This window comes from Echiichthys vipera (genome assembly GCF_963691815.1).
Source record: "Echiichthys vipera genome assembly, chromosome: 19".
In the NCBI taxonomy this organism is placed as follows: domain Eukaryota; kingdom Metazoa; phylum Chordata; class Actinopteri; order Perciformes; family Trachinidae; genus Echiichthys; species Echiichthys vipera.
Window position 1 is genome coordinate 27,101,863 of NC_139844.1, and position 13,178 is coordinate 27,115,040.

A 13,178-nucleotide genomic window follows, 5' to 3' on the forward strand; every position below is an offset into this window, starting at 1 on the left:
GAGACAAACCAGCCAAGTGCTCAGCTTACAGCTGGAAGAAGTGCGGTTATGGCTGCAAAGGAGCTCAGAGCTAAAGCACTGTGTCTGCAGCGTGCCAGCAGGTTAATCAGCTACTTGCAGGGCTCTCTCCCCATTCCTTTGATCTCAAGCAGGTTTCGGGTGGCAGCCAAATACACTCTCCTCTGGACAAGGGCCACAGAGGGAGGCATGATGTTTGCATGTGAAACCAGTGGACAGATGGAAAGGAGAGGAGTTTGGGGGAGGAGGACGGATGGGGGCAGGAATAACAGGAGAGGGAGGATATGCAGCAAGTACAAACCGTCCCTCATATTGTCACTTGGAGCTGGAGAGAAATCCCATCTGAAACTGAGAGAAGGGATATAAGCTCGCCCTGCATTGCTAATGGCGTGGTCTCAGGTATAGCCCTTACATTGTTCTGGGTGATTAATGAGGTGACACTCCCCCCCCCCCCCCCCCCCGTAATGAATACACCACAAGCTAATTGTCCAACTAATGAGAAAAATCTCTCTAGTTTGTCAATTTGATATTCCATTTCTAAAGGTGACTCCAGAATGGACGACCTTGCCAATAAAAGCACTATTGTTTATTATAAAATCACTCTGCCTTCAAGGTTTTTAGCAGGTTTTTTTTTTTTTCGTTCAAAGCAGAGCGGACATACATTCCCTCCAAGACTTTTCATCAACCCTGCAGAACAAGGAGGAAAGAGCAATTTAGAGCCATTATGTGTTAGACGTGTTACTGCCAGAGAGCCCATTTTGAGATTTTAAAAATCTATAGCACACTTTTTGGGTCCAACGATGCACTTACAACAACAACAACAACAACAACAACAATAATAGCAATAATAACACGAGTCGGTTAAGTGTTTTACATGTACATTTTGTTGTCTTTAAGGGTTTTGTTGTGAATCTCAGACGACCTCGACCTCACACTTAACATCCACAGTCCGAATGAAGCCGACTCACTGAGTACTTGAGCGTGAAACTCTTAACTCTCTGAACCCAAAGTAGTTTCTGGGTGTTTTTCTCCCTCCTGTCACACATCTACTCACTGTGAGCTCATTTATTTTACTGCAATATAAGGTCTTGCATCTCTATGGAAACCGCACGAACTTGGCTAGAAGTTGAATTTCTTTGATGATGTATTTAACAAAAAGTCGAAAAAGGATGGAATCTATATTTACACGTTATAAACGCAGCGTTTGTTTTTACCAGTATAGAAATGAAGGGGGTGTGATATGCATATTGTCCTCTCTTCTCTGCTGTTTCACTGTATTTTTTTATACCTCCTTTGTGTTTTTTTAAGCTGCTGGAAATTCAATTTCCTTGCGGGAGTTCATCCCAAAGGGATCAATAAAGAGACGTCTAAGTCTAAGTCTTTTGTCATGTGACCGCGGTCTTAGCTGATTAAATCATGGCTGGTGATCACGCTGAGGAGTGCAGGATTTAATGTTTTTTAATGTGCTTTATCTTTGCTGGAATTTCAAATTATATTTTAATCAAATAAACTTCTTTTAAGCCTAGTTTGTTTATGTTTCCTGACACCACAGATGATGCCTTCAAGTGCATATGAATAGAACAATACTCCAACAATACTTCAGTTTTTACAGTTTCTGGTTGTGATAAATTATGTAACTTTGTCCATTTTTTAAAGGAATTTAAAGTAAAATTATATTATAAATTAAAATACAGGATTTTTAAACAGACCAACAATACTCCAACGATACTGTCAGATTTGTTTTTACACTTTCTGGTTGTGAGAAATTACGTAACTTTGTCAATTCTTTAAAAATAAAACAGGATTTTTTAAACTGGAGGTTCTGAGGATTTTAATAAATGAGGGTGTTTGTTACCCCAACATGTAGCTAGTTAAGTCATGCATATTTAATATTTAATATTTAATGTTGATGAGAAACATGTAGATGACATCGCAATCACACTCGAAATACATTATTCCTACTATACACTGTCGACAACATGCTACATTGTTTTCTCTCCATGTTAACATGTGCAAAGAATTACCGGACAAACCCTAATTTATTCTGTGACATACTGTATTTCCGAACGTCATGCATAATTCACATGTTGTTGCACAGCTGGGCGGCTGACTGCAGACCTATTTAATCCCGTAAATATTTTATCATTTCTGTGTTTATATACAGTTTGTGCGAGTCTCTTTTAGCCCTAATGCATGCCTTCGCCATTTTTCCTCTCTCCCAGCCAAAACAACGTCTAAATGTTTCCCCCTTTGGTAGCAGCTATTCAGTCAACACAAACACTGGCACGGTGACAGTCATCTGCTGGTCGCTCGCTTCGTTCTACTCAGTTTGTTTGCCAGACTAATCTCACTGGGGTTCCATCACAGGGCCTGTGCTGAGAGCGCATCAAAACTGTGAAAATGGCTACTGTGACAGGCTCCTGGCATTCTCTCTATTTGGGGATGATGAGTACATTTGATGTACTGCGGCCCTGTCCAACAATCATCATTCCACAGCTCGGCGCCATAGCTAGCTGTTGCAGCCCCTGGTTATGAGTATCCTGCACCAGCCGACTCTCTTCCAACCCACACCTGACTTTCATCTGCTCTCTCTCTCTCTCTCTCTCTCTCTGCCCATTCATTTGTCTACAAGTTTCTGTCTATTCTCTCTTTCTCTTCAGACCACCATCCATCCAGCTCTCCTCTGCTCTTTTATCTGCTCCCTGCTATTCTCTTTCTGTCCGTCTCTCCGCAATACAATCAGCCCGCCTGGCTCTTCTTGGCTGAATCAGACCTCTTCAGCTAAAGCCACAATTCTGGTGTCATTTATCTACTTTTCACTCACTCTTTATTCCCTTTCTCTTCTTCTCTACCCATCTATCCGTCTATATGTCAGCTTTTCCCCCCTTCTGTCAACTTATTCCAGTCGTCTACTCCATTAAATGCCTCTGTGTTCCCTCCGTGGCTGCATTTCGTCTCTATTCACCCATGTCCCTCTGTTTCTCCTGCGTGATCTCCCTCTATCCTCCTTCAGACAAAGCCAGGGAGTAAATTCATCATTTATCGGGGTCGCTCTGAAATTTATGGTGTTGAAAGGATGAATTAGACTGGCGGCTTCTACACTCAGCTTAGTCTGAGTTCTGAGAGCGACGGAGATCGTGTCTCAGATAGGGCTAATCATGTTTGGCCCCGGGGACGCATGGGGATTTATCTCGTTCCCGAGGAATTGTTTTGTCTGAATTTTAGGACAAAGATTGGCAGATATCTCGAAACGGTGCTGCTCATTGTGCCTGTTTTCAGGTCGTAGGAGTTGTAACATTGTGTGCATCAGCACTCTTTGTGTGTTTGAGTGCATGTGTGCCTGAAAACGAACGCAAGGCCATTGTGAATATGAGCAACCCTATTGCGCCTAACCAAAAATGATGGAACACACGCACAGGCGCGCTCTCCCTGAGGCCCAGGCATAGTATTTAGGCCAATGGTCATTCATCTGAGACAACTCCTGAACCTCAGCCAGCTCCGGCAAAGTGTGATGCACAGTTTCATCCCGGCTCGGTCTAGTAATTCTTTGATTCAAAGTCACGCAAAAAAGATCATGTAATCCAAAATCAAAGAGTGCGAGGATTCATAGTGTTGTATAAGAAAATTGGAGCCCTCTCACTGAACAAAGACAAGCCCCTGCAGTAATGATGCGGGTTGTCACAAGAGTACACATGATTGGAGGAGAGATGCGCAGCCCTGATGAACACTGAATGGGAAAAGGATGAGAAACGCGGATAAAAAGGTATTTGAGGACAAATAAGAATTGCGATCTGAGAGAGCGATGTTGGGGGGAAGGGAGGAGGGGGGTAATTAGAGAAAAAAGGGGAGAGACAAAGCAGTCAACACCCACACACACTCAACGCCCACACGCAAACACACACACACACTCGCGTAAGCTGCAGAGAAATATTGCTGTATGGGATCAGTGTGGTTAAATTGTTGTATAGAAGAATGAGATGAAGTCTTGTTCCTGTAGTGATGGAAATTCTGCGTACAGAATAAATATTAGTTGATAAGAAAAGACGTTTAAGATGACTTCATGAATCGAATATCATCCTTTCTCTTTGAGTTGTCACTGAAGGCAAAACAGAACATTCAGAATTCTGGGTAATAACAAGTTTAATGTTTTATGTAAAGCACTTTGAATTACCTAGTTGTTGAATGGTGCTATACAAATAAACTTGCCTTGCCTATATTCACACTATGACCGTCAAAGGTACGCAGCGGCCAAGCATGGACAGCTACACAGTGGTAGAGAAAGCTAGCATAGCTTAATACCACGCTACAACAGCCATTGTGCACTTAAAAAAATATGATCTGTTGACGCTTCACTGTCATTGGGAAATGCCAGCAGGGAAAAAAGTTGAGAACAGTTCAACTTTGATTTGGAGTGGGTCAAGAGTCGACTCACAGTTTTGCAGCTTCATGACACGGCTTCCATTAAAAATACTTGTAGCCTTTTTCTTTATAGCTTGTAGTGTGAACACAGCATGAGTGTGCACAGGCCCAGCACACAGAATGGATTTAAGAGAATAAAGCAGCCTTTCTTAACTCAATGCATTATAACTCCATATTCATGAAGGTTACCTGTGCGGCTAATGAATGGGTGGGGCAGTAAATGTGTGTGCATGTTTGTGTCACTTGTCATGAGATGTAAGCACTGTGATAACATGTTAAATGATCTTAGTTATGCTATTTTTTCAATTAGTCGACAGCGTTTTTTGATGTGTTTGTCTTTTATTTTGAAATGATTAGAAACTGTAGTCACTGTAGAAAAAAATAAACTATACACAGAGCTGTTATATATACATATATACATATATATATGTATTTAGCTATATTATCTAATCATTAATCATAATCATCTCATCATTTGAAGGTTAGATTAAAAGTGAGCACATCTGATGAAATGCTGGTAATCTCTCATCGCAGGAAACTGTGGAAAGACGGACAAAAATAGAATATTAAGGCCTAAATTGTTATAAAATTAAATTATCAATTAAGAAATACTTCCTAAGAAAAAGGCAATGTATGAATCTGACCCGTAATTTCTCTATTAATTATTAAAAGCAGGCCACGGTGTAAAAACCTCCCGCAGACAGAGTCTAACGCCTCTACTTTGGTGGCCCAACTTTGCAAACACTGTCGTCTGATGTCTAATTTACACGCCCCAGGCTTTTTTGCAAGCATCCTTGAATGACAAGCAATCCACCAACACCTTTGTTCCCACCTATTCCCTACCAGGGAGAGGGCATGCCCAGATCCGGTAACTGTTTATTGAACGACCTGAGAGCCTCGTGGCGGCTTCAAGTAAAGCATCAGGGGTGTGAGAAGGCAGTCGATGAGTCTGCACCCTAACATGTAATTACTCATGAGATGACAACGACTTTACAAGGGAGGTAGGGTGGGGGGAAAAAAATCAATCATCGTTGAATTACTATCACTGAGTGTCCTGCAAATTACCTGAGCAGAAGAGAAAAAGAAATTACCACGCATTCGATCCCCTGACCTCGACTCCGTGCCAAGACAATAGCAGGCAGACGGAAAAAGGAACAAACCTCGGTGGAATCACTTGGAAGGAATCCAAAGTTAAAAAGCCAGAGCTCTTTCTGTGGTGCGGCGCTTGAAATGAGAAACAAACCCAACGGATACTTAGCGGGGATCTCTGAACGGATGCTGCCTTTGGTTGGTAGATACTGACACACCAGATCGTCCTCGCCTAAAAAAACTACCTCATAGGTAGTTTGTGCAAGCAGCTTATAATTAAGCGATGGCTCACGACCGGCAGTGTCAGCCAGTCCAATTGAATTAACGTTAGCTTGTTGAGATCGTGGGATTTCTCAAACTGGGTAAATATAGTACCACGCATATTTGGTCTCCTGTGCCGTGGTCCTGCATGACGCTTGCTGCTGCTATTGTAATCTATCACCTTAGTTGTGCTTGTTTCTAGTATTCTGCTGTATTAGCCACCATAACATATAAGTCATATTCACATTACTATAGATACTATTATAGTAACTGGAAGTGTCTCTGTCTTTGTGTCTGTCTTTGTCTCTCTCTGTCCATCTGTCCGTCTTTTCTCTCTCTCTCTCTCCTTCTCTTCCTCTCTCCGGTGCAGACAGATGTCCGTCCTCCACAGAGCTGGGTCTGTCTGACGTTCCTGTCTGTTATAGTGAAGGTTTTCAACGCCACCGTACTCTACGGGGGAATTGTTGGGTCTGTGTAAATCATAAATAAGTCACACAGTGTGGTCTTTACCTACTCTGTAAAGTGTCCTGAGACAACTGTTGTTATGATTTGGCACTGTAAATAAAACTGAATTGAATTGAATATAAACACTAAACTGCTTTGCTAGCTCAATCTTGTCATAACTAAGATATCTGTCACCGCTGTGTCACAAGACGTACAAATCACTTCAAAATATGTTTAAATTTTCTGCCTATACAGCAGTTAAGTTAAAGGTCTTAGACTGTATAAAAGGATGAAAGCGGAGTGATATAGAATCGTGTAAGGAATCAGATGTCATTGCTGTGATATAGGGGTTTCAGATCACGGCTAACAACCAATCAGATTGCTTGATTCGGGCAATCCGTATTATAATGACCCATATTTACGTTTGTTATTAGGCGGTGACCTTTAGTGGCCAAAGTAATTATCATGGGAGCAAACGAGGAAGTAAGTTGACGTAGTTAGAAGAGCCCCAAACTCCACCAAGGGGAAAGGAGATGACTCAAATAAACCCAGGAGACCAAAGTTCGTGCCCCATGTGAAACCAAAAGTCAATTGTGACATTTTTAAGTTTACCAACTTCCCCGTGTGAAGTAGTGCCACACGTATAAACAGTATATATGAGTGTGTGTTGTATCCTTAGCAGGTTGACAACCATTGACCGCTCATGCAGAGCGTGAAGGTGGCAGGGTTTCAGTTGCTATTTGAAATCACCGGCCATTAAAGATGGGGAATATCTGAGTCTTTGTGTAATACAGGACTGAGATTTAGAGCAACAATGCAGTCACAGTTGTCTGATTAGTGAAATTCCTCCAATGAGTGTGAAAGTGTACGTGATGGAGATGCCTCTGCATGTTGTGTGCCACATGTTTCTTGTACTTTCCTGTATTAGTGTGGCTGAAATGCAGTTACGAAACCCGTCTAACTTTATCTGGTCAAAAAAAGAAAAGATACAAAAAAAAAAAAAAAAGCCAAAGACAGCCGACGGCAAAAGAAAGCCAGAGACAGAAGAGATTAACATCACCTGTGCTCGCATTGAACCAAACCAAAACAGCGTGCAATGTCACGCCAGGAGAGGATGCTGCTCTGTCCTCGGCGAAGGCATGCAACCAGGAGCATGCTGTAGGGCTGCTGAGACATAGGGCTGAGAAGTGAAAGGGATCAACTCCTATTTGTTTGCTCCTTACGACTGGGTCGCATCAGCGCTTTTGCACTGATTTTTTTCTCTCTCACTGTTTTGGAATCAAAGCTACCGAGTTTTATTTGTGGAAACGTTTCTGCTCACATTAGCTTCTCATTATTCAATCTCCAACGTTGTGCCACATCTGTTTCCCCCCAATTATATCTCGCCGCTTCGGCAAAATTTTACCTCAGAGATCAATGGAGTTTCATATTATCTTTTGTCATCCCAAATTCTCCTTGCCTCAACTGCCACTTTGTGCCCACGTTGCTTCCCTGTGCGTCTCGTCTGTTTGACTGAGTGATGTGGAAGAGTGGGTAATAGGGAACAAGGAAACAAAGGTGGCCTCTCCTAAGCTGGCTGTCTGGCAATGCATACACCGATATCAAAGACCAGGAGAGCCAACTCAATTTAATGGACTGTTAAGTAGAAGTAGGGGAGGATTTCTTTCTTTCCCTCTCCCTCTGTCACCTTTCCCCCTCACTCTCTCACCTAGCTAGCTGAGCGGCACATCTCTATTCCAAATGAAGGAAGTGCCAGAGCCTCCAAATGGAGCGGGCTCCGTTTGATGACCTTATCTGTATTCTACCGCTGTGCTGCTTCTGCTGACCTGGGAGTGAGAGATACAGGCAGGCAGCAGCTTTATCTGGCCAACAGGCCACCCTTGCTTTCTGCCTCCATCCTCTCCTTACTCGCCCACTGACCAAATGCCTCTTGTTGCCTTTCGATTCCTTTCCTGAAATGAACCGGCCAGGTGTTGCACAGTTATTGCCTGTTGCAAGACAAAAGATCTGAGCTCGCTGTGCTTCTCTCCTGTGGAGTCAGGTGTGAGGGCATGAAAGCAGATAAGTTGTTTGAGACATGTTTTTTTTACAGGAGCATAGTGCATACTGCATGCCTCTTAGTCTTCTGAGACGTTGTACCCGGAGAACGGAAGAGAGAGTTGTTTTTTTTATTCATGACGCTGCCCTTTGCTTGAACAAATAGGTGGTGTCCAGTGGTTTTAAGAGTAAAAGTCTACTCTGACTCCTGCAGTAATGTATCAGACAAAGGAATATAGGAGCAGTACCTGTGGGGAAGTGTTCATTGACTGGCCAGTTGTCCACCTGCAAGGTGGCGTTACCCCCATTCCTGGTGAATCGGACCAAATGGTATTTGCCATCATTTACCGCTGTGGTTGTCTCCTTAACACTGATGTCCACTGTCCCAATGTTGAATGTCACACCTACTTTGCCTTGTTCCTGAAAAAGACACAAAGAAGAGCAGAAGGAGTAAGTGGTCTGCATTAAACGAAGCAAAATCTTAGAAATTGGCATTAAATGCAGAGAGCTCTACTTTTCAATAAGTCACAAATTTGGGAATCTAAACTGCCACTGGGCCAAGATCCCACCTATTGTTGTGCAGTGACAAATTAATTATACAATAAACTAACTGTAAAAAGTTCAATAAAGCTACTTGGATGAATGCCCTCGGCTGGTGCTAATGGTGAACTACTCAGAGAACGTGAGGACGCCAGCGCCACGCTTCATTATACCAATGTAATGTGATGAAAATAGGCTGCCAGCAGAGATTGTAATGATGAGTAATGCTACCCGCAGCCTGTCACTGCAAAACTGGCAGGGCAGATGCCTTTTCTGCTGCGCTCCTTACAAACTGTATGAATACCATATGTTTTGTTTAGCTCCTAATTCTAAAGCAGTTTTACCGTGTCCATAAATCGCGATCCCTCCACATCATTTCCTGACTCCTCTCCCCTCGACCCCACTAATTTTCACGAGCTGCCAGTGTGTTTTATTGTGACTGCTTGCGTATTCATGGGCATGTAGGTGTTACAAGCAAGAGGTTTTAAGAGCGGAGGCCGGGCTTGAGTGAGAGGCGAAGGGCTGTGTTTTCTGTGTCATTTGTTTTAATCCCCCGCAGGGAAACTCTCAGTGTGATTACCTACTTTAGAAGCCCAGAGCAGCGGGACCATTTCTCATAACAAAACCAAAATTAAGAAGACTTGCAAAGGGGACGGACATATTGTTAACTGATCACACTAGCTGAGACACTAGCTCTGCATGGCTAACTGTTACGTTGCATCTTCCTCAAGCTGAATTTAACATTGCATGTCAGCACTAAAGCATTGCAGGATGCTACAACTTAAACGACAAAACACTTAAACTTGCTGATCTCTATTTAATGTTACAGCAGTGGTTTTCTTGCCATCTGGCATCCTGGAACAAATCCTGCAAGGCTGTCACATCGGTGAGGCAGTGGACTGTCCATAAAGATTTTACCGGCTGTCTGGCCCTGTCCGTCTCTTTACCCACCCTGTCTGTGTACCTGTCATTTTGGGTGTGCATGAGAGCACGCTGCATGCGTTTTCGGGGACTAAGTTAACTGGCCAGTAAACAACCAAGTTAGTTAAACTTGTGCTTTCACCAGTAGCTAAACCATAGCCTACTCTGTCAATGCTGTAGAGCAGTGGATACATTCTTTTGGGTGTCACAACCTCCAAGAAATGACTAATTTCACATTCAGAATTTGATCAATTCTGTCTAATAACATCTGAAGGGTCTAGAACATGGGTGTCAAACTGATCCAGTAAAGGGGCCACTGTGGCTGCAGGTTTTCATTCCAACCAATCAAAAACACACCTGGTCCAGACAAATCAACTGTGTGAAGACAGTTCAGGTGATTGAGTGAGTCGAGTCAGGTGTGTTCTTGCTTGGTTGGAATGAAAACCTGCAGCCACACGGCCCTTTACTGGATCACTTTGACACCCATGTTCTAGAAGAGCTGCAGGATTGAACTTGGATCGGATTGATGCATAAGTATGGGGCATGAAAGTGTCGACGTTAGGATTGATTTGGATAATGATTACACCATGGCAAGCCAGTAAACCATAATCTATCACAGATGTGCAAACTATTCATTTGTTGGGACAGAAAACTAAATGTGAAGCGATTTTTTATTGTTAAAAAGATTTTGTACTTTGCCTTTGCAGGTCAGGGAGCACGGGCGTTAACATTCTGTAAAAGTAGCAGGAGGCAGAGAGAGAGAGACAACAACAAGAACACTGGACATGTAAATGGACCGTCCTGTTGACAGATTGTAAACATTTGCTCATCTCGTTGGGTTTGTTTGATAAAAAATACGTAAAATAACTTAATGCGTGAGTAAAATACATTAATTCATATGTAGGCAATGTTACGTTTTAACATCATCATTAGATAGATCAGCTTTATTTCAGACTCAAGGTCCACACAAAGACAAGACACACGGTACAAAAGGATTAAGAATCACACAATACTAGAATAATAATAAAAACAAAAAAGAAAACAGAATATTCTAAGGACTGATTTTAAAAGACACTTATACCAGTGCCCCCAAAACTGAGACGTGCAGCGCGTGTCACTATACATATTGTTCACCATCGCCACAACATTTGGATTCTCAGGATCATTTAACCGGCAGATGAAGCCGTGCGTTACATTTCTCAGAGCTGCTCGAAGTGTGTTCACTCCCGTGCTCACTCGCACTGGTCCATCCGGGCCTTTTTAAAAGTATCCTCAGAGCGTCACTGTATGCCACTTGCAGTCTCTCATTGTTTTTATTTTAGGTAAGAATGAGTAAGAATATATCATTTCAATCGTCGCAATAAATACATATGCGGTATAATTACATTGAGCCCCTCCCCACTTCGTGAACATACGCATACATATGTAGAGCATAAACGATATATGTGGTCCCAGTGGATGAGTCCAAGGCTGAATTCCTTTCCAAGTGCAGCCCCGTGTTACAGGCTTTTAATACCATGAGAGCACTTAATAAGGCCAACCTATACTTAACACAATCCTTCGTGCTTTCACATACTCAAATACTCTCCATGTCAAAGATTGTAATATTACTACGCCGCCCTATTATTACAGCAAACTGCCGGGTACTTTCACAAATGTGATAAAAGTGTGGAATTTTATCGGCACAGGCTTGATCTCAGACTTTAAGTTTGGTTCTCCGGTAACACATTTCGCTGAGTTAGTTCACTCTTAAGGCGTCACGTATATATAGGAGATCAACAAGAAACAAATATTAACTTTTAAATCAAGGTTGTTCCAGCATTTCTACTCCTTAAGTAGAGCACCTAGAAAACCTTGGAGGCCAGCAGACTCAGGCAGCTCTGTTTTTATTTCTCTAAATTAGGACTCTGTTTTTGTTTCTTAGTAAGAGCAGGAGGAGGGAGGGAGGGTATGTTCTAGTCGTACTTTAAGGAACAATGCACCCAGCAAAAGGTAGTCTTTCTTTAATTTGTTTTGAAGGAAGCAGAAAGTTGTCCAAAGTATGCATTAAAAGGACTTGAAATGACAGAGACTGTAGCTCTAAGGCAGTCTGAGGTCCTGCACTGTATTCAATGCTTCACTAGTACAGTTAAAACCCCCCTTGTCTATTCCAAAAAAAGATTTAGTGCTTGAGACCGTAATGCAAGGAATAACAGAGCGTCTCTCCTCTGTAACAATCTCCAGCTCGACAAATAATGGAAAACGAACGTCACCAAAGACATGAGAAAGCCATCTCCTAAAAGCCGAGGTAGGACTGAGAGTGGGAGACGGGCGAGCGGAATATCTGAACGCGCACTTAACGTCTATGTCTGAGAGGCTGTAAATGGGCTCTTAATTTAAGTAGTTGTTATTAAAACTTAGAGCAACAGACACATGCATACAATCAATGTGTGTCTGAGTGTGTGTGTGTGCATGTGTATGGACGTGCTCGCTGCTCATCTAGCTGCAAATACACATAATCCATGCACAAGCACACAAATATGTTGATGATTTCATGTGACAAGGTGATGTTTAGTGTGTGTATTGTACCGTGAAAAATAAAGCATTCTTGCTCTCCTGACTAATGACGGGACCTTTCCCACGATAGGAAAAAACACTATGTCTGACGGCCTGAGCGCATACAACGTGCAGACAGACACATCAGCACTCGTACATCCACTGTGACCTTCAGGAGCTCTGGCAGCCCCTGCTCTCCGGTGTAGTCGCATCAAAGCCGACCCACTAATACCTCCAAACAAAGACAGATCGTCACCCCCAGCCCTGCTACAAACAAACAACAGAACACAACAATTGTACACCTCTGTAACTGTTGCTGATTGCCTTTGGGCAGTGTGCAGAGGGGGAACTGTGCGTGGCAGTGCTTTGCAAAAAGGCACAGCTCTCCCTCTTTCCTCCCCTCTTCTTCTCCACTACTCTTGTTGTCCGGCTAACCCCCCCCCCACCGTCGTCGCCACCCACCTGCCAGCCCACCCTGGCGCTGCAGCAATGTTTGATTGACAGATCCAATTACGTTTTTTATTGGCCTGTCGCTCGCGAGGCGGGAAGGCACTTCATTGTCTCCTGAGCAAAGGGGGGAAAAATGGCTATTGTTCTCTTAGTGGAAAAGATGATGGCCACTATTCCAGGCGTAAACAAATGATGCACGGAGAATCACTTTCAAACCTACACACACTTGAACGTGAACGGACGCCGAAACACACACACACACATACACAGAAAGTTGTAGACTGTAACCTTGTGCTAAGGAGGCTTTACCTCCGTCACGTGGCAAACCATAGTGTCCAAACATTCAATCAGCTGCCCTCACTAACTCTTAAAGAGCTCAATCTAAATATGGCATTACAGTAGGGAATGTGGTAATTTACTTGTATGATGTGCTAAAGCCCTTTTATAGTCTAACATGCACCCAC

General features: G+C 42.9%; 1 protein-coding gene across 1 annotated transcript in view; it reads right to left on the reverse strand.

The window, feature by feature from the left end:
* nrxn3b (neurexin 3b) overlaps window positions 1–13,178 on the reverse strand; it is a gene marked incomplete at both ends in the record, with an annotated part of 330,192 nt that overhangs the window by 44,420 nt on the left and 272,594 nt on the right. The window contains one exon of the mRNA XM_083933978.1: window positions 8,517–8,688. Coding sequence (XP_083790104.1) covers window positions 8,517–8,688 — 172 coding nt within the window. The remainder of the gene's footprint in view (window positions 1–8,516; window positions 8,689–13,178) is intronic.